This window comes from Phaseolus vulgaris, chromosome 3 (genome assembly GCF_051622355.1).
Source record: "Phaseolus vulgaris cultivar YP4 chromosome 3, ASM5162235v1, whole genome shotgun sequence".
In the NCBI taxonomy this organism is placed as follows: domain Eukaryota; kingdom Viridiplantae; phylum Streptophyta; class Magnoliopsida; order Fabales; family Fabaceae; genus Phaseolus; species Phaseolus vulgaris.
In genome coordinates this window covers 32118497-32142649 of record NC_143500.1, presented here as the reverse complement: position 1 = coordinate 32142649, position 24153 = coordinate 32118497, and the positions used below count along the sequence as shown (strand labels likewise).

The 24153-nt window shown below is 33.7% G+C and overlaps 3 protein-coding genes across 5 annotated transcripts; 2 read left to right on the top strand and 1 right to left on the bottom strand.

The window, feature by feature from the left end:
• The first annotated feature begins 8260 nt into the window (after positions 1-8260).
• Positions 8261-13327, top strand: SFR2 (Glycosyl hydrolase superfamily protein). 2 transcript variants are annotated; one of them, XM_068607464.1, is made up of 10 exons: positions 8261-8762; positions 9103-9415; positions 9812-9950; positions 10128-10294; positions 10722-10943; positions 11352-11520; positions 11593-11826; positions 11922-12071; positions 12156-12285; positions 12979-13327. In XM_068607464.1, the coding sequence occupies exons 1-10, from the start codon at positions 8591-8593 to the stop codon at positions 13167-13169; spliced, it is 1887 nt and encodes a 628-aa protein (XP_068463565.1). In that variant the 5' UTR covers positions 8261-8590; the 3' UTR covers positions 13170-13327. The 2 variants fall into 2 exon arrangements, with proteins under 2 accessions (XP_068463565.1, XP_090156764.1); XM_090300638.1 differs by having other exon boundaries at positions 8310-8762; positions 10733-10943.
• Positions 13328-16771: 3444 nt separating this feature from the next.
• On the top strand, positions 16772-19718 carry SCPL33 (serine carboxypeptidase-like 33). 2 transcript variants are annotated; one of them, XM_068607463.2, is made up of 10 exons: positions 16772-17166; positions 17315-17422; positions 17549-17641; positions 17722-17814; positions 17886-17974; positions 18176-18457; positions 18550-18707; positions 18794-18889; positions 19208-19313; positions 19411-19718. In XM_068607463.2, the coding sequence occupies exons 1-10, from the start codon at positions 16848-16850 to the stop codon at positions 19555-19557; spliced, it is 1491 nt and encodes a 496-aa protein (XP_068463564.1). In that variant the 5' UTR covers positions 16772-16847; the 3' UTR covers positions 19558-19718. The 2 variants fall into 2 exon arrangements, with proteins under 2 accessions (XP_068463564.1, XP_090156857.1); XM_090300731.1 differs by lacking the exon at positions 17886-17974 and having other exon boundaries at positions 17035-17166.
• Positions 19719-21551: 1833 nt separating this feature from the next.
• LOC137805863 (plant/protein (Protein of unknown function, DUF538)) lies at positions 21552-22419 on the bottom strand. The gene has a single exon (XM_068605763.2). It carries the CDS (start codon positions 22387-22389, stop codon positions 21853-21855), a length of 537 nt encoding a protein of 178 aa, XP_068461864.2. The 5' UTR covers positions 22390-22419; the 3' UTR covers positions 21552-21852.
• Between the last annotated feature and the right edge of the window lie 1734 nt (positions 22420-24153).

Here is a 24153-nt window from a genome sequence, read left to right as displayed (position 1 = left end):
TGGGAAGAATTTTAGGCTTTTTTTTTAAAAAAAAGAAAATATTTTTTTATCAATAACTTCTTCTATTCGTAATTTGTATTTAAAAATAAATAAAAAAAGGAAAGTAACTTGCATATGCTCTATCAAATGCTGTTATTTGTGACCATGGTAATAGGAGAACAACATTGTATATATAACAATTATATGTATATAATACTAAAATGAATAGTATCTTCCTACTTAGGTTTTTTATGCTATAACCTTTAATATTAGTTGTTCTTATATGAAGCGCAAATTAAAAAAAGAAAAACTGATAAAATATAAAATTATTTTTCATGACAAAATACAAAGCCAAAGTGTCATTTAATATCAATTTAAAATTACTCATCATTTATCAAGGAAACTTCACTTAGGAAAATATTTTACTACAAGAAAAACCTAAAAGTGATACTTCAGTTCAAATTTACAATATTAGGATTCAATTATACACCAACTTATATTAACATGCACCAATTTTTTCAGCAATTTATCTTTTCATGTTTAACAAACTCAACAAGTTCAAAATATCCATAAAGAACTATTAATATTTACTAAATTATAATATTATAACTTTAATTAACCTCTCAATTTATACCAAACACGTAATATTAAATCCTTTTACCGTTATCATATACACTTCTAAAAGAAGAGCATAAGTCAAACCAACCTAAGAAAACCTTAACTTGCTTCTACATATTCTAATTCATAAATAGAAAATATTAATATCAATTTAAATTATTAGAAACTCATCTAAATTTCTAATAAAAACTTTAATCTAAATTTTTTATAAGATATGAGATAAGATTTTTATATTCTGAGTTCCTACAAGATAAATTTTGATTGGAGAAAAAATAATTAAAATTATAATTTTCTTTTATCAGTAAAGAATATAATAGAATAAAAAGGGGTACTTCAGGGGTACCCCAACCCATATACAAAAGACCAAGTAGCACAAGACAAAGGCAAATATACATATTAATAAAAAAAACAGAACAAACATATCCTAGCTTAACAAGACTTTTCCATCTGCTCCACACAACCCCTCATCCACCTATTTAATCACATCTTCAACAAAAACAGATCTTGACCACCTGGCCTCTTATGTTACGTGTCTTCATATGCTACCCCAACACAACTTTCTTTTAAACCCTTGATGTGTGCAAATCAGGAACACCAACAAACTGATATACCTCCACATGGCTTCTATCACTGACCACGACACCAGAATTTCGTGCAAACCACCTCGCTCACCCAAACATCCTTGGAGCAACCCTTGAACCAGCTCCTTCTCTAAACCAGAAGCACCTTAATTCCTAACCTCACATCCACCGAAAACCTGTAGAAAGAAAGGAAAAAGAAACAACCTCCAACAAGAGTAATATTTTCCTTTACTGAATCTACACAAAACCAGCACATATTCCACCCTACAGCACCCTGTTTCTCCTTAAACCTAAGTCCTGTAATTTTTGGCATCATTTCCACCGCACCTACCAACCATCTAGCTAACACAGATACCTTATGCTTAACGCAGAGATACAAGATCATCTCATCGCCCACCTTCATATCAGTAACCCTGCAGACAAATGTTTGGATTAAGAATCCAATCCGAATACGAGAAACTAAACGGAGCCGCACCAAACTTCAAATATAACCACATAGCCAATTGAGCTGAGTGGAATATTTCTTCAGTGTCCGGAATCCCTTGTTTGAACACAATCAGATTTCTCTGATCCCATATGCTCTTAATGATTGCGATCCAAAGGCCCTTCCAGACTTGATTATGCTTATTGGTTAAATGAGGGAGATGGAAGCTCTCAAAGTGAACTAAGAGATCCCTGTGCTGAACAGACACTATACCCATCCACCGTAGGCAAAGTACCCAGATCCGTTGTGCACACAAACACGTCAAAAAAATATGTTGAGCTGATTCTTCAGCTCCATTACAGAAAACACACACAGAGGAATTGACAGCAAGGCCTCTCCTTATGAGGTTATCATACGTTGGTAACCTCCCAATTAGAACCCTCCATGCCGTACACACATCCTTGGGTACCACTTTGGCTTGCCACAACAACGGAAATACATTAGGCGAGCTGCCGTTGGGATAATTAAACAGAGTTAAATATGTAGATTTGACAGAGAACACACCTTTGGGATCCCCATTCCATTCAATAATATCCTCAGAATCCTTGTTCAAAGTCTTTCTTGTAATGAGGTTCATCATTTCTTCCTCTACAGAATTTTCCCACTCAAATCTAGTCCTTCTCCACCCTAACCTCCAGGACCAGCCTAACTCCCCCCATGAGCCTACCTCACCCACCATTTTTCCTTGCTCTAAATATATGGTATACAATCTAAGAAACATAAATTTGAGCTTATTATTGCCCAACCATGTATCTTCCCAAAACATGATTTTGTCCCCGTTTCCCACTTTCCATGAAACATGGTTACGGAACCAACCCTCACCTTCTCCTTCTTCGCATACCTTTCCAAGGTCACTCCACCACCAGGAATGATTTTTACCACAACCTTGAATACTTATCGTACCATTATAGTACTTAGATACCAAGATCTCTTTCCATTTCCCTTTTTCTTCACTCATCATCCTCCACTTCCATTTTGCTAGCAAAGCCCGATTGAACTTCTTAATATCCTTGACCCCCAATCCCCCTTCCTCCTTTGATTTGCATACATTTTCCCACCGAACCCAGGCTATATATTTACTTTTTTTGCCCCACGCCCAAAGAAACCCCCTCTGAATACTAGATATCTTATCACAGACTGATGTTGGTGCTTTGTAGAAAGACAAATAGAGCAAAGGTATAGAGGTTAAAACCGACTTAATCAGACATAGCCTACCGATAAACGATAGACATTTCCCCTTCCACGCGCTAAGTCTGACTTTAACTTTCTCCACCACTGGTTCCCAAAACTGTATCCTCCTTGGGTTACCACCAACTTGCATTGCCAAATAGATAAAAGGTATTTGCATGACATCACAATTGAGAGTTTTCGCATATAGCTCAAGATTGCTTCGATCTACCTTTAGCCCTGCTATCTTTGATTTATAAAAGTTAACTTTGAGCCCAGAAGCCAGCTCAAAAACCCTGAGAATCGCCTTGATTGTAAAAACATTGGAAAAGGAGTCTTCACCATGAATAAGGTATCATTTGCAAATTGCAACAAGCAGCAATCTACCTCGTCTCTCCCCACCTTGATACCTCTTAACAAGTCCTCCTTTACAGCTTTACGTACTAAACCCGCCAGCCCTTCTGCTACAATAAGAAACAAAAACGACGCCAGAGGATCTCCTTGCCTCAACCCCCTCGTAGGTTTGAACTCCTCTGTTGGACTACCATTAACCAGGACTGACACCGTAGCCGTCTCCAAACATCCTTTCACCCACTTAATCCACTTGCTATGAAACCCCATCCTTTGTAACATGTCCAGCAGAAAAGTCTACCTTCAAGCACACCCCACTCTTCCGATTTCTTCGAACCTCCTCAATTACCTCATTTGCCATCATGACACTGTCTAGCATACCCCTATCTTCCAAGAAGGCTGACTGAACATCATCTATAACTAAATGCATGACTTCCTTGATACGGCACGACAAAACCTTAGTGATAATCTTATAAAGAGCTCCCACTAGAGATATAGGTCTGAAGTGCTCAACCAAGACATGATTCTTCATTTTAGGAATAAGAGCAATAAACGACGCATTGCAGCCCTTTGAGAAGCTCCCAGATTCTTGAAACATGTACACTGCTTCCAAAATATCCTCCTTTAAAATCTCCCAATTACTCTTGATAAAATTAAAATTATAGCCATCTGGACCTGAACTTTTTGATCCCTCACACATCCACACTACAACCCTGACCTCCTCCTTAGAGAAATCCTCTACCATTTTCAGACTAGCCACCTCTGGGAGAGTCATGAAGTCCACAAGACCAAGCCTAACACCATGATCAGGAGTGGCCTTGAACCTCTGTTCAAACACACGTTTCACTTCCCTACGCACAGCTTTCGGTTCTTCGCACCACTGGTTATCTATTTCAACATCTTTGCCTTTGTTCCTAAGCTTCCTCCACCTAATAACAGAGTGGTAATACTTGGAATTTGAATACCCATGCTTATACAAAGTAGATCTAACTTTCTGCTTATTTATAGATTCCATCTTTTTATTTAAGATCCTTTTTTTACTGAGTAACTCCAATCTTCTTAATTTTCCCCTTCCAAAAGATCACATTCAGCATCCTTGACATCAAGATTCTCAATCTCCATCATGATTTCACGCTTACACTCCTCAATATTTCCAAAAACGCTCTTGTTCCACTCCTTGATGTCTGTTTTCAGCAACTTCAATTTATCTTTGAGCCTGGACATTCTGTTTCCCTGTACCTCATAATTGTTCCACTTGCCTTTCACCAAGTCCTTAAATCCAGGTTCCAAAAGCCAAGCGTCAATAGTTTTGAAGGGTCTAGGACCCCAGTCTTTAGCCCAAGATTTGGCCACTATAGCACAATGATCGAAGACTTCCCTCTGCAAAACATACTGCTTACTCGTAGGCCACCTTTGTAACCATTCCAAGGATACTAAAAATCTGTCTAATATGCTTTTGGCGGACCCATCTGACTTATACCAGGTGAACTTTTTACCTACAAGAGGTAATTCCACCAGTACATTCCTATCAATGAACTCATTGAAGTCTCTAATCTCTTTCTTCTAGCTGGAAAAACCTCTAACACCTTTCCTTTCCTCTATAAACCTAATAGCATTAAAATCCCCACAACAGCACCACACCTCATTATGATTAGCACTTTTAATGGTTGACAGAGCATCCCACATGACAACTTTATCACTAATCGAACATGTTGCATACACATTCACAATTACACATAAGCAGTTCATTTTGACATGAGTCCCAGACACAACTATGAAACCTCTTCCTTTAACATGAGACCTGTACTCGAACGCTTCTTTGTTCCACATAGAGAGAAGACCTCCTGCCCCATTTTCTCCTTCATTAAGTACCCAACCAATTTTATTATCCCCCCATAAGGCAACACATTTAAAATCAAAGAAACCCGTAACTTTTGTCTCCTGCAAACACAGAAACTCGACACCCTCCTTGTAAATAATATGCTTAAGATATTTAGCTTTTACCCCTCCTCCTAACCCTCTGATATTTAAATTGATAATAATCATAAACAACCTGTTTTCGTGCCCTTCTTCATCTTGCTCAAGACTTGTCTATCCCTATCCCCCATCACCTCCACTTCTTGTAACATCATAACATCTCCCCATGGACATGTCGTACCTAACCTTTTTGCCAATTCTCATATCCTAACTGATTCAGATTTAATAGCTTCTTTCCTAATTCGGTTATTACATTTAACAATTTCTGAATCAGACAACGCACAAGTTAAAGAACGTGACCTGGTTGGGTATCTATTCCCGGAGTGTAGCGATCCCGTGCCCTTTTAGAACGCCACCGTCGCTGGATCGTTCGACCCCCCTGCTCCCATAGCGCACGTAGATGACGCACTCTATCTGGGGTTTGATGATCATCCACCTCTATATGTTCCTCCTCGTCGCGATCAACGCCACACATCTTCTTCCCCAAATCTCCCTCACAGCCTTTACTGATCAAAAACTTCCGACCGCTATTCGATTTGGATAGGGAATTGTTTACCCGACTTAACGAACAAGCACCCCCTTTACTATCACCCATGAAAGAGTGCTTCAATGGCTGCTCCACCCTTGGACTCTTCGGCGTTGATGATTGTACACCGTCAAAACCCATTGCACATACGCCTTCGAGGAATTTTTCTGAAACTGATGCACACCTAGCATTGGTGTCCACATGGGCCTCTGTTCCACTAACCTGCAAATGGGCCTTAGATAACACTGGGCTTTCGTTAAGAGAGTTAATAGAGTTCCCCACTTTTACTAAGTTGACCAAGGAACTTTGTATAGCCCCACACGCCACATTGACCTGCTGAGCGGCAAATGCTGTTGTCCCCTCCTTTGATCCTCCCTGCAGCCTCACCTCCTCTTTTGTGAAAGAAGAAACAAACTTTCCCTGACCTGACACAAGTTCTTCTGCACCTTCCTTTTCTAGACCCTTTTTTGTCTTATTCATAGACCACCCCTTCCCTTCCCTTTTCTTTTCCTCTGGCCACCCTCTGCTTCCTTCTCCGTTCCCCCCCTTTCATTACTCAGATTTGCAGAAAAAAGAGAGTCTTCAACAAAAGTTTCAAAAGATGAAACACTATCCGATGATCCTTCAAGGCTATGTTCACAGTTGCATCCGAACTTGACTCCATCATAATAATTCATCTCCTCCACCAAAGTAATATTATACAGACACCCATTAATCCGAAAACCTTTGGACAACTCTGCCTTACGAGATTTCAACATTCTTACTTGAAACCGCGCATACTCCAACCGATGCCATGACAAAGAGGCTTCATCCACCTCCATCAGCGTTGCTACATCTTCTACCACTTTCGAGAAACACTCCTTGCTCCATAAGTGAATAGGCAACCCATAACATCTAACCCACACCCGCTTGTAGCTGACCGCAAGAGATTCTGACCAAGGTTTAAGTTCCTCAAAGAAACAATCAAACCATTCAGTATTAGATTTCACTATGTCCTCTATTTTCTCGCCGGACTTAGAGGTCAACAGAACAAGATTGTCTCCCAAAAAGCGTGTTATGAGCATGCTCATCCCTCCTTAAAACATTCTTCCTGCAAAGCCTCATGTTCACACTCCGGCTTCATACGACCAACCATGTTGTTCTTCATCCACGGTAAGATATTCGCCTTAGTCATAAAAGAAGGCCCTTTCCAAGGATCACGAATTGGGCTTCTTACTACATCAGCATAGGTTTGCTTACCTAGGTCATTTCCAATAGCATCCTTCCCTACTTCATTCCTGATAACTTCTTTCCCTCTTTTTTCCATCCACACCTCCTTGTTCTTCCTCTGTGGGTTTCGAAAGGGAAGCCCACCACTTCTACTTTTCTCCTCCAACAAAGGGGCACTACCTTTATTCTCAAAACTTTCCCTCCTGTACCTTGGTACGTTAACATGAAGTTTCATGTTTTCGATGAAACAGTTATCTAACTCCCTCTCCAGGCTTAGAACATTTCCTACCTCAAAAAACCTTACAAAACCAAACCTTCTGCCCCATCTATTCAAACGTTTAGATATGAACACTTCTTTAACCCTGACCCATTTCTGAAACAGTTTGAACATTTCATATTCACCATGATTTTCTGGAAAGTTTGAAAAGAAGAAGGTTGGAAAAGACTTTGTCGAGTGTTGATGATGATGACGCACCACCTGCCTTCTCCGGTTTTCCTCGTCCTCTCTCACCGCACTCCACGAGCCTTCATCCCTATACCTTAATTAAAATTATAATCTACTTAAAATTATAATTTTTTTGTTTCAAATTCAAAAAACAAGACTCCTAAAAGTAAACAATTTGAATGAAATATTTGTTTATATGTAGCTCTTAGCACCTAAAAATTAATAAATACGTTTACCAAAAACTTTCTAGAATATAAAATATTAGTTATCTTGTAAAAAAGTATTCTTAAATTTAATTTAATGTTATATAGCCGCTTAATGATCATAATAAAAAATACATTAAAACTACAGACAAATAAAAATTTGATGAACAAAAACAGTCAAATTTGTGCTAATAGATAAAAATAAAAATTTTACTGAAAAAATGAAAAATGATCAAAATTTGTCATAAAAATGAAAATGTAAAATAAATAATTTCCATTTTATTTTAATTATTTAGATTTAAAAAGTTATGTAAGTTTTAAACAAAAGTAAGCCTATTATACGGAGATAAATTGATCTTTTTCTATAATAAAAATGAAAAATAAAAACCATCAAGATATTTTGTATGAGAAAACATATTTCACAATTTTATTATAATCTTATTTTCTATTTTTTTCATATTTTTAATAGTCTCATATTAGAAATTAAGCATATTTTAAATATATATATTTTTATTATTTTTAAAGACAAAATTATTACATTACAGAGTTTCAAACGTGAAAGCAAAAATAATATAAATTGTCTTAACAACTTTTATCATTTATTATTTTCGTTGTCTTTTAGTCAGAGTTTACAACCTTGTGTTGTAAATTGTAGTTATACTACACAGTATCTTATTGTAAACACATACAAAAACTAAATAAACACCAGCAAAGTTACATATTCAAAATTAAAAATAGAAATTATATATAAGAGTAACATAATATTCTTGTTGTGAATCTTCATGCATCTTTGTTTCTGGAACATCGAAGAGAAATAAAAAAAAAAGACGTTATCCAAGAAAAATTCCATCTAGAAACTCCGTAGCTGGCACGCGCCACGTGGATCACTCGCTCTCAATCTTTCTCAGTTGAGAGACGAAGTTCAGAAAACGCCGGCGAAAGAAGCGTTGTTGATTTGGGTGGGCTGACGTGGAGATCACGCGCACCACGTTATGTTCTTCTATTTGCCATGACTTGGAGAGTTACTTAGCAACTGAAACACGCATTTCCATGACGCTGATTGCACTCTTCCTCACTGCCACCAAGCTCGCCGGAGCTCTCTTTACTCTCACCGTCGCCGCCAACGCCATCTCCTACTCCCGCTTCCGCAAGAACAACCTTCGCCGATTCCGCTCCCCTATCGACGAATCGTCCGAAACTCTCGCCGACTTCAACTTCGCCGGTAACTTACAATTAAACGCTCTCTCTTCATCAATTAAACTTCAAAAGCCTTTGTTCTCAACGACCTAGGGAAAGGGAGCGTTTTCAGGCGTAATTAAGTGAAGTTACGAAATGTCATCTAATCATTGTAGATGAAATTCGTGTTTAGGATAATTTCTGCAGCATTTTCAAGGTTTATGTAGAGTGATGTATAAGCCGTAACTTCCTGTAATATCAAGGATTACAATGAAATTGGAACTGTGACTGAGCTTAAGAGGCTGTAAATTTTCAGGTGTATGAAAAGTGAGCTATTTAGGTTGTTTGTTTCAAAGCATACGGATAAGAGTTTATTTTTCTTGCAGAAGAGGAGTTTTTCTTTGGTTTGGCTACAGCACCGGCTCATGTCGAGGACAGGCTTGATGATGCTTGGATCCGGTTTGCTGAGGAAAAGAGTGACGACTCCAACGGGAGGCAGACAGTGGATGCTGTGATGGCTTCTGCTTCTGGCGATGGTGGGTCCCAGCGGGCCGCGACGTCTCCGCGGGGCAGGAAGCCTATTAAGGTGGCTATGGAGGCCATGATTAGGGGATTTGAGAAGTACTTGGAAGTGGAAGGAAAAGAAGGGGAAGTAGAACCTCGTCCTAATGTAACTGCTTGGCATAATGTTCCACGCCCGTAAGCCTTGAGATTATTTTGTTTTTATGTTAATTGCGGCAAGAGATGGATCTTTCTAACCTCGGGTTTTTGTTTGGTTTTGGGGAAATGGAAGGGAGTGCAATTTTTTTTCATTTCATGCATATATTCTTTAATTATTTTTTACAATGAAAGAAATCAAATCATATGGGGTATCATGAAAGGAAACTGTCATAAGTTGGGTGACTTTTATAGTAATTACGTCAAAATCAATGATGATATTGGGAGTGTAAAAACTTGCGCAGATGCCTATAAAACTCCTTCTGTAAATATCATGCAACTCTTAGTTCAAAATTGAAAAATTTACCCTCCCAAACTCCATGAAGTAAAATACGCTGTAGTTTAATGGCTATCTAGTAAGAAATTTCTGATTTTCAGGGAGGAGAGGTTAAGATTTTGGTCTGATCCTGAAACAGAAATAAAATTGGCCAAGGATACCGGTGTTACTGTTTTTCGCATGGGAATAGATTGGACAAGAATCATGCCAGTGGAGCCAGTAAACAGCCTTAATGAATCTGTAAGTTAGAAGCTGAACTTTCAAAATGATGATGAATTACGGTGCCATGCATGACTAAGCTTATGTCAGTCAACAGCTTCTTTAATGGAGCTTATTTATATGCTATTCAATTTTCAGCTTTATGTTGAGCCTTATCAACCAATTGAACTGAGTAACTCAAGTGTTATTCTTTCTTAGGTTAACTATGCTGCGTTGGAACGGTATAAGTGGATTATCAATAAGGTTCGATCATATGGAATGAAGGTGATGCTTACTCTTTTCCATCACTCACTTCCACCCTGGGCTGGTGAGTATGGCGGTTGGAAGCTGGAAAAGACAGTGGATTATTTCATGGACTTTACCAGGTTAGTTTTCCCTTTAGTGTTTATTATCTGTATGATATTATTTTCTTATCAAAGCACCAATCGAACCACGCTAAATTGCTAAGAAAATCATTTGAAAGTTAAATGAAAAACTGATAGTTCAGTATGAAATGTCTTCCTCTGTGAATTGTCCATTGTAATATTTTAGTTTCTGAGTTTTCAGGTCACATTTAACCATCCTTCCATCTCTTTACTTATGAAGTTATGACTACTAATTCCATGCACGTGTTTTTCTAATGCATATTGGGAAAGTTAAGAGATTGAAATTCCTGCTTCAGTAGATTATTTGCTCTTTTCATGAATATCAATTTTCCAGTTTAGATCACATTATTGTCTAGTCCTATTGAGTTACTCCTCTTATGATAGTATATTGATGAAACTCTTTCTCATATCCTCTCTTTTCACGTAGGCTTGTTGTAGACAGTGTATCAGATTCGGTAGACTATTGGGTAACATTTAATGAGCCCCATGTCTTCTGTATGCTTACTTACTGTGCTGGAGCTTGGCCTGGAGGCCATCCTGATATGCTTGAGGTCGCAACTTCAGCACTTCCAACCGGTGTTTTTCAACAGGCCATGCATTGGATGTCTGTTGCACACTTAAAGGCATATGACTACATCCACGGACTAAGGTTTTTCTTTTTCATAAAAGCTTTAGATTTATTGCAAGTTTTATCTTTCTTTCTCATAAAAGCTTTAGATTTATTGCAAGTTTTATCTTTCTTTCTCATAAAAGCTTTAGATTTATTGCAAGTTATATCGGCCATATAGATCATCATAGACCTGCTTATGAAATTTAAAATTATTTCTTATGATACTTATCCTTTTTTCTGGGGATCATCTGTATTAACTTTTATTTATTAGCTTCTGTCTATGTCCATTCTCTGTTTGAGTTCTTGGCTACTATATCTTTCTAGTGCAATCAGTTGTTTTATGCCTTATCCCTTCGTATTTGTAAGCTAAACAGTTGGAGTTGATCACTTAGGCACTTTTCTATTTTTATGTTTGTAGTTATCTGAACTATAATATCTTTTTGGCAGTAACCCATTAAATCCAATAGTTGGTGTAGCACATCATGTGTCATTTATGCGACCCTTCGGTTTGTATGACGTCGCTGCTGTTTCTCTGGCTAATTCATTGACTCTCTTCCCGTACATTGATGGAATATCTGAAAAGCTGGACTATATAGGCATAAACTACTATGGCCAGGTTTGCTTTATTAACCTTGATATGCACTATGCATGATATTTGGCATACACACTAACAATTGTGACATTTCAGGAAGTGGTTTCCGGTGCAGGCCTGAAGCTGGTGGAAAATGATGAGTATAGTGAATCTGGTCGCGGGGTATACCCTGATGGCTTATACCGCATGTTGCTTCAGTTCCATGAAAGATACAAACATCTAAAAATTCCCTTCATCATCACTGAAAATGGTGTTTCGGATGAGACAGATTTGATCCGCCGGCCATATTTCTTGGAGCATTTGCTTGCTGTTTATGCTGCTATAAACATGGTTTTATTTATGGATTAAATTTTATTTCCTTAAAATTAAACTATTATTTCATAAACAACTAATTTGATTGTAGACTTCTTGTAATTGTTCTACAGGGTGTACGTGTACTTGGTTACCTGTTCTGGACTATTTCTGATAACTGGGAGTGGGCCGATGGATATGGTCCCAAGTTTGGACTTGTTGCGGTTGACAGGGCAAATAATCTTGCACGGATCCCTCGCCCCTCTTACCATCTATTTTCTAAAGTTCGAACTCCCTGTCTGCATTTGCTTTTCCGTGACATTTGATCTGTCTAGTTTGGATCACTAACTATGGGCTTTTGATTGCAGATTGTGAATACCGGCAAAGTCACACGTGAAGATCGTGAAAGAGCATGGGATGAACTCCAAAGAGCTGCCAAAGAGAAGAAAACAAGACCATTTTATCGGGCTGTGAATAAACACCGTCTAATGTATGCAGGTAATTATTTACTGGTGATATAATTGTAAAGTTTCATATTGTTTTTTAACTGTCTTAGTATGATATGGCCTTGTTAATAATGTAGTTGATGCCTTAGCACTTTGGCAACAAATTACATGAAAACCCAATAGTTAATGGCTTCGACAGCAGTTGCATAATAAGTACTACTTTAGTCAAGATCAACCAATTACAATGGACTGTGAACCAAACCAACTAAATTTATATAAAGCCCATTTAAGATCCACGGCAGTTAGATTTAAAATGTGTAATTAAGAGTGCCTTTATTGTTTGAATATTAGCTTTAAACCTCAGGTAGACTGCGTATGCTTACAATTCAGAAAACTGAACCCGCTATACATTAGTCCCAAAATACTGTTCCCTCAGACCATTTGTCCCTTAGCCGCCACAATCAGAATACTGCTTCTAATCCTTGCAGAACATATAGAAGCTGTTTAGATTCTAATTCCTGAGTGCTTCCCACTGAATTTGGGTTTTGGCTCCTTTGGGAAAGGCCAGACCAGACAAATATAACACCTTGTGTCAGGGTGATCATGTTGAAAAAGAAAATGTTGGGCAATGGTACTCCATCTGAAACATTTAAAAGCTTATGTTAATAGGTATATAGACATTGTTAGAATTTTCTTATAGGGGTTACATGGAAAAGTGTCCAAGTCTTCTTGCTTCTCGTGACAGGTGGACTTGATGAACCTGTACAGCGACCTTATATAGATAGAGATTGGCGGTTCGGTCATTACCAGATGGAAGGACTCCAGGATCACTTGAGCCGCTTCTCAAGAGTCATTATTCGACCCTTCTCCCCCAAAAGGAAAACAAAATCTCAGGAGAAGAATCCCAAATTAATTCTTCAGCCTCTTGAAACTTAACAATTGACAAGTTGCCCATTTCTCTTGTCCTAAATTCTATATTTTGAGCGAATTAGCACTTTCAATTTCAATATTCAACACTAGATACACACCAGTCTTTGTTGCATTAAGTCTGTGTAATATACAGATTATTAGTAATGATGCATTCTTGTTGTAAAGCTTATTTATCTCATTTTACCAAGTCAACACATGAAGATAATCACAGGATATAAATATGGGTTATTTATGGGGTGCTTACCCTGGACATGCACAAAGAATAAGTACCTGCCACTTTTGAGGGGATTTATAATAAAGATTCAACAACAATAAGATTTGACTCATAGTTATATGATGAATTTAGATGACATCCAAAATCTTAAAACAATGCGAATCTATCTTTTATTTCTCAAAATAAGATTCACACATATCTATTAGCTTTGTCAGTTAGAGGTAATGTTTACTTATTTTGTTAATTTAGTAATCTTATATACTTTTTAAGTTTAAAATTATTACTTTTTGGTCCGTGAATTTATTAAAAGTAAAATTATTAAAATAAATAAGAACCAACTTATTTTAATATATTTCATGAATTTGTAATTTTACTCCACAAAATTCTGGTGATACCTTGAGTTTATGGAAAACAATTATATTTCCATTACAATTTTGCAAGTTATGTTACGAACTAACTTTATTCTTTATATATAAAAAAACTAAATTATATTTTCAGTCATTTAGCATTGTATTTATATTCAGTTTAGCCTTTTACAATTTTCAAAAAGTTGAATTAAATCCTTTATTTTAAATATTATCTTTTAGTTTAATATCAATTATATTAATATTTTAAACACATTCGTCGCTTAATATAATGACAAAACAATACATTATTTTTAAAGTGTTTACTTTTCAATCACTACTTTAATTATTGTCCTAATCGCCTTTTAAAAGTTTTATTATAATTTTGAGTAAACATTTTGAAATTAAATATTGATTTTTTTTTTTTATCTAAACATGTATATTTCACTATTTGATAAGATGACAAAGAGCAATACAATTTGACTTTTAAATATTTGATCACAATAACATACATGATATCAGTAGTTAAATTGGAATACTCTTAAACAGTCACACATTAAGAGATTTTGAGTTGAATTAAAATTAGACCGAATTTTTAAAATTTCATATTATATAAGGTATTCAAGCCGGTTAATAGAGCCCATTACGTTTTGAAGCCTTTTCTTTCCGCACCTCCATATCTTCTTGTGTCACCCTATAAGCTTTTGTATTTTAAAAATGTCTTTATATAAAAAAGTTAAAACATATGATATTTATGATGTGGTGTAGTTCATATTTTTGATCACATAATTCAATTTTTTTTTTCAAACTAGGGATTAACTTTCGAATTATGTAATCTAAAAGCCTTTTTCAGATTCAAGATTACCTTATGAATTACATAACCAAAAATTATTTTTTGACAAATTATTTTTTGACAAATTATTTTTTGACAAATTATTTTTTGAATATGAGATCAACTTATGTATGTAATTTGTAATATATGTGAATTACATAGTCCATAAGTTAATATCAAATCCAAAAAACTTTTGAATTACGTAATTCAGAATATTATTTTTTTAATATATATTTTGGATTACATATTCTAGAAGATATTTTTGAATCCAAAATTAGTTTCTGGATTATGTAATAATATATATATATATATATATATATATTTAAATTGCTTTGGATTCTACAAATATAAAAAACACTTTCAAATTTAAAAATATATTTCGAATTATCTAATCCAAAATATTTAAAATAATAATAATTAAAGATGCAAGAAAAAGATGAAGGTCCTTGAATAAAATGAAAGAAAAAAAAAGTGTGTAAAATTTTAAAGATTAATTTATTATTTTACTAAAGGATAAAAATACAAAATTACCAAGAAATGTATCGAGGTAAAAGAAGTAGCAGCCAAAGTTGTGATATGTCCTTCCCAAAATCTTCTCCTTATCATCAATTCGAAGACAATTTTTTTCCTGCACTTCCATGCTTTATTATTTTACCTCTATAAAAGACATGAAAGCACAACTTTTTTTTTCTTCATATTTTTTATTAATATTTTTTTTTTAATTCTAAAATTTGAAATACAATTTTATATTCCAAATTATAAAGTTTATAATGTATTTTCGAATTCAATTTTTTTTTTAAATTATAAAATTTGAAAAAAAAATATTATATTCTAAATTTTGAAATTTGGAATATAATTTTGTTTTACAAATTTTAGAGTTTGAAAAATATATAAATTATATAAATTGAAAATGAAAAAATAAATAAATCATATATTTTTTGTTTGAGGGTAATTTTGGAATTGAAAGATTTATAGAGGTAGAGTAAGAAGATGTGGAGGTGAAGGAAGAAATTCCAATTCCTATTCACACAATTTTTTTTTCCAGTTCCTTGCCATTTTTATTGTAAAGAGATGTCTATGCTCCCCATAATTCTGCGCCCTGCTGCAATTTATCCCTTCGTGTAAAGTTTTAGGTTCCAAGCATGTATCATTCACACTAACACGGGTATTGATACGATACGGACATAGAGATATGTAAAATCTATTCACACTAACACGGGTATTGATACGATACGGACATAGAGATATGTAAAATCTTTAAAATGTAAGACACAGAGACATAGATCTATATATTATATAATTATAAATTATATAAATTGACAATAAACATTTATGTGCACATGTTTCCAATTATTTTTTGGAGCAGAAAGATGTTTTTCATTACTAGTTCACAAGGATTTGTTTCTTATTTTTATAATCATAATAACAATTTATACAATAAAGTTTGAGTTTTTAGAAAATTAATATATTTTTCCTCTTTAAAATTGTGTTTTTACCGTACTAGAATTGTCATAAATCTAATAAATACTTTTTAAATTGGACACTTCATGGATACGTGTTTTGCAAGTGTCATACAAGTATTGGACACCGACACGTCATTTAAGAGGAGTGTCCGAACTTCATAGGTTCCAAGTGCTGCAATGTTTCCTCCAAGCTCCACGTAGGTTTTTTCTTTCTTTTATCTGTAAATAAAAAAAATTGGAAAATCCCAAAGTAATATCTTGCTCCCCATATTTACATATTTATAAATGAATTGGAGACACCCGAATTCACACTACCTTTACTTTCTTGTTTTTTCATTCTTTTGAATTTATTATTTAAGAATTAAATTAAATTATAGTAAATGAACAATACAATAATTTATGCATTTAAATTTTAAATATTAAATTCTCAAACTATAGCTTTATAACTAATAACTAATACTAATTTTAATAATTATTTAGTTAATACATATGTTAATAAATAAATTTAATTTAAGAAACATATTAAATTTACTAATTATTTAATTAATAAACATTTAATATTTTTGTTATTAAAGTTGCCAATATTAAATATATAAATTATAATATAATAAATAACATTAATTATTTAATCAATGCTTGTTTAATACTTAAAAAGAAATTAAATAATTATAAAGAAAATAGTTTCTATTGATACCTAATGCTTCACCACCCAAAGTGGATATATGAAACAAGAAGCAAGGACAAGAACAAAAAGTAGTACCACTTGTACATTGGCCATTTCCTACATATCCAAGTGATTTCACAGTCACCAATGTTAGCACTATAAGAATAATGAACTCAATGGTTTGGCCAAAAAAGTCCACTTTAGTAGTAGCAGTTTTCAAGAAGAACATCATCAATGTTATTCTGATTCTCCCTTTCCTATGTTTCTTTCTTCTGAGTACTTCCTTCATTAAAGCTTCTGCATTAAATGCAACCTATGAGTCTGATAGAATAATCGATCTTCCTGGTCAACCTTCCAGCCCCTCACTATCACACTTTTCAGGTTACATCACTGTCAATGAAAACCATGGAAGGGCCCTTTTCTACTGGTTCTTTGAAGCTCAGTCTGAACCCTCCAAGAAGCCTCTCCTTCTCTGGCTCAATGGAGGTTTGTGATTCATTATAATTTGTTGTCATTGTCAGCCACCATTGTCATATTATTGCTTTGTTTTTCACTTTTAATTCCTCTAATGTTATCCATAGTTAGAGATCTTAATGTATTGAAACCATTTCATTTGATTGGTTGGCATTTGGAGGACCTGGATGCTCCTCTATTGGGTATGGTGCCGTTGTTGAGATTGGACCTCTTATAGTCAATAAAAACGGGGAAGGACTACTTTTCAACAAATATTCTTGGAATCAAGGTTTTGTGTTTGTTTGGTTATTGTCTCTTGTTGCTTCCAAATATTTGTTTTGGACTTGTTCTGAGCTAAAAAGTATTAAGAAGGGTAGAGATTGACGATTTGCTTGAAAATTTGAAACCCTTGCAGAAGCAAATTTGTTGTTTGTGGAGTCCCCTGTTGGAGTTGGATTTTCTTATACTAACACCTCTTCTGACACCATATTAGAGGATAACTTTGTCGGTGAGTTTCCTTGACAAAAGATAAAATTCTTCTGATTTTTTTGATTAAAGTGGTCATGTTTGACAAACTACTTGAATCAGCTGAGGATGCCTACAATTTCTTGGTGAATTGGCTAGAAAGATTCCCACAGTTCAAATCCCGGGACTTTTTTATATCAGGAGAAAGCTACGGAGGTCAGTGGTTAACTTCACTATGATTTCTCTGTCTCATACCTTACTAGCATAATCACATTTCCATTTTCCAGGACACTATATCCCTCAGCTTGCAGAGTTAATCTTTGATCGAAACAAAGATAGCAACATTTACCCCTTTATTAATCTTAAAGGTTTTATTGTAAGTAAATTAGACACAGTTCATTCTTTAGTAAAAATTAAAGTTTTATCTCAATAATGTAGATTTATAATGTAGATTTCTGAACTTCCTTTGTGATTAGAAAAACAACATGCATTTTTGTCTAAAATTAAAAATTATGAAACATCTGAAATATGCACCACAGATGATTTCTTTGCTTTCTAAATATATTCACATGTTCAGGTTGGTAACCCAGAGACTGATGACTACTATGACTATAAAGGACTTCTGGAATATGCATGGAGCCACGCAGTTATATCAGACCAGCAATATGAGAAAGCAAAACAAGTATGTGATTTTAAACAATTTGAATGGTCAAATGAATGCAACAGGGCCATGAACGAAGTCTTCCATGATTACTCAGAAATTGACATATACAACATTTATGCCCCGAGATGTCCTTTAAACAGCACATCCTCAATAGCTGATGAGAGCAACAGTATCGGCCATGAATTATTTACCAAGGTTGATAAATAATATCCCAGGTTTATTAGCTATTTTCACTAATTTATTCCATGTCAAGTTATTTAAGTTGAGGGAAAGTTTGCCTCTTGCAGGTGAGAAATGATCATAGAGAAAGGAGGATGAGAATTTTTGGAGGCTATGACCCTTGTTTTTCCAATTATGCAGAAGAATATTTCAATAGAAAAGATGTTCAATCATCTTTTCATGCAGATACTAAAAGAGCCACTAACGTGGCATGGAAGGTTTGCAAGTAAGCACTGAAATTAGTTCCTTGAATGAACTTTATTTATTTTTGGCAATGAACATTGAATATTAATTTCCATGTTTCATGCTCAGCAATTCCATATTGAGGGCTTACAACTTCTCTGTTTTCTCGGTCCTACCTATATACACCAAACTCATCAAGGGTGGGCTTAAGATATGGATTTACAGGTATTTTTACTGCCTTCTATCTTTCTCTCTTTCAAGATCACATACTGTCTAATCACTAACATGATTGTTAAGTTTAGATATGAACAATGTGCATTGAATGAGTAGAGGAAATTTGTACTTGGTTTGGGCAAAAGGGTCACGTACTCATGTGGTATCCGTGCAGGGATTACAATCCCTGCTTTTTACCGTGATTTCCTTTTTCCAATCATCATTCTTATGTCATGACTCCCATTAATTAGGTTCAGTTTCTGATTAGTTGGGTACAAAAGTTCCTACTCAGCATTAACAAATTAAAGAGATGGTTTGTTTGTGGTACAGTGGAGATGCAGATGGGAGAGTGCCGGTTATAGGGACACGATATTGTGTTGAGGCTCTGGGATTACCTCTCAAGTCTAGGTGGCAAACATGGTACCATGATAACCAGGTATATATACAGTCACTAATGATGTTGTAATTTGTAATTGACTATGTAATTTGTTTATTTGTGACATGTTTTGTTCTAACATGATTAACTTAAGCAGGTTGGAGGAAGAATAGTGGAATATGAAGGACTGACATATGTGACAGTGAGAGGGGCTGGTCACTTGGTGCCATTGAACAAGCCCACTCAAGCTCTCTCCCTTGTTCATTCTTTCTTAACAGGCAACCATCTTCCTACTCGTGGATAATCATCTATAAGCACTCATTCTACCAATTTCAGTTCCCAAATTTTCTGGCAACTATTATATCAACATCATATGTATGAGATGTATGAGTATTAATAAATCAGCAACGTTATACAGCCACTCTTTCATCATTAACCATTCAATTCAAATGTCATTTTTATCAAGCTTCTGTCTTATCTTTCACCATCCTAGGTTTTTTTAATAAAAATATTATAATAAAAAAATAAGGTTTTAGCTGTTAATTGAATGAAAGTTTTTTTAGGATAAAATAATATTTTTTTAGGTGTCAACTGAATGAAATTGGAAAAAGGGTCTTTCTGACCATTTTAACCGACTAGTTAAATGTAGAAAAAAATGTCACATAAATCCACAAACATTCATTAAGAATAAATTAATTTGTAAAATTTATCTGATATAATTTCTCTAAATTCTTATTTTAAATTTATTTGAGTTAATTTAGATTATAAAAAGTTTTTTTTATTTGATTTATTTCTCTTAAAATATTCTTCTAAATGAGTTTATTCAAATATGCCTATGCTGAATTGATGACATGGTTATTTGGTAGAGAAATTATTAATCACCAGTATAGTCCCAACCAATTTTTAAGTGATACATATTTAAGTTTTAAAATAAAATAAAATAATTAATAATATTTAATTATGCTATATAAGTATTAATTAATAAATGAAAAATAATGCCAAAAAACTTAAGCTTTCTGTCCATGTCTACTACATTACACTCTACTTAGATTGAGATATGAAATCTCTTGATAATGGAACACTCATCCTCTGTTGCCTCTACAACAAGGTTTTCTCTGAAACTTCAACCACTCATCTTACCCTCTCTCTTCACTTATTTACACCGCAATAGTTAATTAATGCTTCAAATTTGCACAATGGTAGTTCTAAATCATCAAGTTCTTGATAATGATAACATGCTTTAACATGATAGCAGATTTCATAAGATAAGATTAAATTATAGCCTGTAAATCTCTGAGATTAAATTAAACATAAACTCCTTTACTAAAATAGCCTTTACTAAAATAGTATTAGTGTTAAAATTATCTAGTGTTAAAATTATCCTAATCAGTTGCGAACTATGAAGTCCAGACACTCATTTTAAATGATGTGTCGGTGTTAGATACTCGTATTGGATACTGACACTCGTATGACACTTGTAAGACACGAACTATCAAGTCCAAACACTCATCTTAAATGACGTGTCAGTATCAGATACTCGTATCGGACAACGATACTTGTATGACACTTGTAAGACACGTATCCGTGAATATGAAATTCAAAACATATTTTTTGGATTTATGACAACTCTAGTACATTTCTAGACAATTTTTTTTTAAAAAATACATTAATTTTCTAAAAATAAAAATTTATTATATAAATTTTTATTATAATTATAAAATTTAAGAAAAAAACATCTTTTTATTATCTTATTATTAATTTATATAATTCATAATTATATAATTTGTATTACCTTTCGAACGGGGAGATTATACATTTCAGTAGTGTCTCTGACATATAGGTTTTGTGAATCTCCCGAATCTTATATAAATAAACTCATCTCAACCTTCTTGCATGATAAACGGAAAAAAAACTTTAATTCAACTTTTAACCAACTTTTCTTTTAATATTTAGTCTTATTTGATTGAAGCTGATTAATAAAATATAATTGTTCATTGTGGTCTAATTAAAATTGATTGGCATCACTTGTGAATTCCTAAAAACGATATTATTATTTTAACGACAAAATTTAGATTTTTTTTGCCTCTGTTTTTTACAAGTTTCCCGATGCACACATGGGCTTGGCAGATTGAAGCAAAAGTTATATATATATATATATATTCTCTTATAGTAACTAGATTCCTCTAATTATATTTAACTTAGCTTTCCTTCACACCTCATCTCACGTAACCTATGCCATGCAAATGAAAGGCACACGCCTCCTCCAAGAGTATTACGTGATCAATTTGGAAAAGACACTTCAATAACCACCTCTTCGCATATTCTAAACCAAACCAATAATATTATGCAGCATATTCTTTCTCTTCCACCTCCTCTTTTTCACACTTTCATTTTTTTTAATGAACTACTACAACTAAATCATTCAAAATATGTTTTGAGAAAAATAAGAAGCTTAAATACAAGTGTTATCTCAATAATCTGCTAAATAGATAGTTCTACATCACATATTAGTGAGACAACATTTTAAATTTACCATGATCAACACTAACAGAAGTTATAATACTACTTTTTTCTCACTAATTACAGTTTGATCTTTGCTTCATCCCTGGCTTATTTTGAAGAAAGAGAATGGAAAAGACATGGACAAGCCAACCAAAGATTTGAAGGTGATGACAGGTCCTTCTGGTCGGCTCCTAACATAAATCTCACTCAAAGAGAACCAAACCAAGAAGTCCCTGACCTTAACCCCAGTTAGATTCTTGATCTTGTTTGGCTCCACATAAGCAGTGATCACTGAATCATAGCAGACAAGTATGTTATCAAACCTGTGCTCCTTCTTCTTCTCCAGCTTTAGCCAAACAAACCCTATTTCCTTCACATAACCACATTCCTCAATGTCCTCAATGCTCAGTAACCCTTCAGGTAGACCTTTTTCTGCCAGCAGCAAAGAGAACTTCTCCCTGCAAGCTTTGTCCCCGTGATAAACCTCAGCTTTGGACTTCAATTCCTCTGTTAGCATAGACTTTGCTGCTGCTTTGTGCATTGTGAAAAGATTGCTATTTATCAAACAAGTGGTGGTGGTGTTTATACAAGTTTTTGTAGAAATTGGCCTACATATATATAGTGGTTTGGACATGATAGAATAACTTTGAGGCCTTTTAACCGCCTTGGTCGAATATTCAGGTTTTTATAATGTACACCTAAGGTACTCCACCAAACAGTTGAAGCTTCTTCCATACTACCAAACGGTCACCACATCATTTTAGGAATAATTCTAATTCCCCCATCTTCTTCATATATAATTACTCAATTATCCTTTTTTTTATTATTAAGATATTGAATGTTTATTTTGTATCAATAAAAAAATGTTAGATGGAGTTATATTATAGGAGGACGTTATTGTAGTAACTACTTAAATGAAATAAGAGAAGACAAAAAGTTGTAACAATTGATTGAATGTAATTGTACAAAATTGCAAAATAGATCTTATTCATTTTGATTTTCACTCAATTATATATATATATATAATAATAATAATAATAATAGTTACAATTATTGAAAATATAAACTAAAAATAATAACATGTCTGTAAATTGACCATTAATGCAATATAACGGTAAAATAATTTAAGAGTAATAAAATATGAATTAATAATAATAAAATCTGAATTAAAAACTAAGAAAAGTTTGACCGAATTATAAACTATAATGTACAAGCAACTCGTAATTTGGGGGTATATAAACTTGCAAAATGGCACATACCAAAAAAAAAAAAAAAATCATTAATTTTTTTGAAAGAGTTTCAAAAGAAGAAAGAGGGTGAGATTGTATTTCCTTCGTGGGAGATAAAAGTGTGGATGAAAGGAATCAATGATAATAAAAAAGATGAGAATGAGAAAACATACATAGAAAATTGAGAGAGAAAAATTACTTGTTTTACTTGATTAAAATAAAATTTCACGGATTACAACACTTTATGGTCTTTAAATTTAAGATTTTAGATTGATTATTATTTTATGTTACGAATATACAAATTCATAACAAATAAATGAAATTAGGTAACTTAAACAAATTTTAAAAATATATTATATTAAAATTGCTCTAATAAACATTAACTGAAATAAATAATAAAATAAATAAAGTTAATAATAATTTAACTTATGTTAAATTAAATAAATATTACTATATCAGTTAATTAACATTGACACAAATATTTTTACTAATTAAAAAAATAAAAAATTATTAATATCGACTAAAACCACATCACGCCAATACAAATATTTTTACTCAATTTTTTTTTTAAATAATTAGCATCAACTCAAAATTAGCTAAACTTACTCTATTGGTATTTAACAGTAAATAGACATTATTACTTAGCACTTATTCTTCTAAAAATAATTTATCCTTTCTAACTTTTTTAAGAAAAAATCACCTTTGCATTAAGTTTGAATCTACTTAATCAACTCTTGATATTTTCTTATAAAGAACAATACACTAAAAAAAACTCATAAGGATTTAACAATTATTTTGGATAAATTCATAAAAGAACTCTTCAAACACCAAAAATGCACTAATGGAGAAAAAAAACCATCAATAAAAGGTTCCAACATAGAATGCACTGATAACATGTACTGTTTTTATTCTAGGCTTTTCCTTATTTTGTATATGGCCCGGATTACCAACCCATTCCTTTTTGCACCTCTCCATGTACTATCTCTGTGTACTCTTAAAATAGATATCAATAATTATACATTGTTTTTACTTCTTTACTTTATAGGGTTTTCATACTCGGAAGTACTGTTTTGCCTTAATCTCCTTCCAATATGGTATCAGAGCTCTGCCGTGTTCTCTGATATTTGTTCTTCTTTATTTCTTCTGCCATTCTTGTTTCGTTTTTTCAT

Coding starts and splice junctions, on each gene's coding strand:
- SFR2 (XM_068607464.1), top strand. CDS start 8,591: ATGACGCTGATTGCACTCTTCCTCACTGCCACCAAGCTCGCCGGAGCT. Junction 9,951..10,127: donor TAAACAGCCTTAATGAATCT/GTAAGTTAGAAG, acceptor ATTCTTTCTTAG/GTTAACTATGCTGCGTTGGA. Junction 12,286..12,978: donor ACACCGTCTAATGTATGCAG/GTAATTATTTAC, acceptor TTCTCGTGACAG/GTGGACTTGATGAACCTGTA.
- SCPL33 (XM_068607463.2), top strand. CDS start 16,848: ATGAACTCAATGGTTTGGCCAAAAAAGTCCACTTTAGTAGTAGCAGTT. Junction 17,815..17,885: donor ATCAGGAGAAAGCTACGGAG/GTCAGTGGTTAA, acceptor TCCATTTTCCAG/GACACTATATCCCTCAGCTT. Junction 19,314..19,410: donor CATGGTACCATGATAACCAG/GTATATATACAG, acceptor TAACTTAAGCAG/GTTGGAGGAAGAATAGTGGA.
- LOC137805863 (XM_068605763.2), bottom strand. CDS start 22,389: ATGTCCAAACCACTATATATATGTAGGCCAATTTCTACAAAAACTTGT.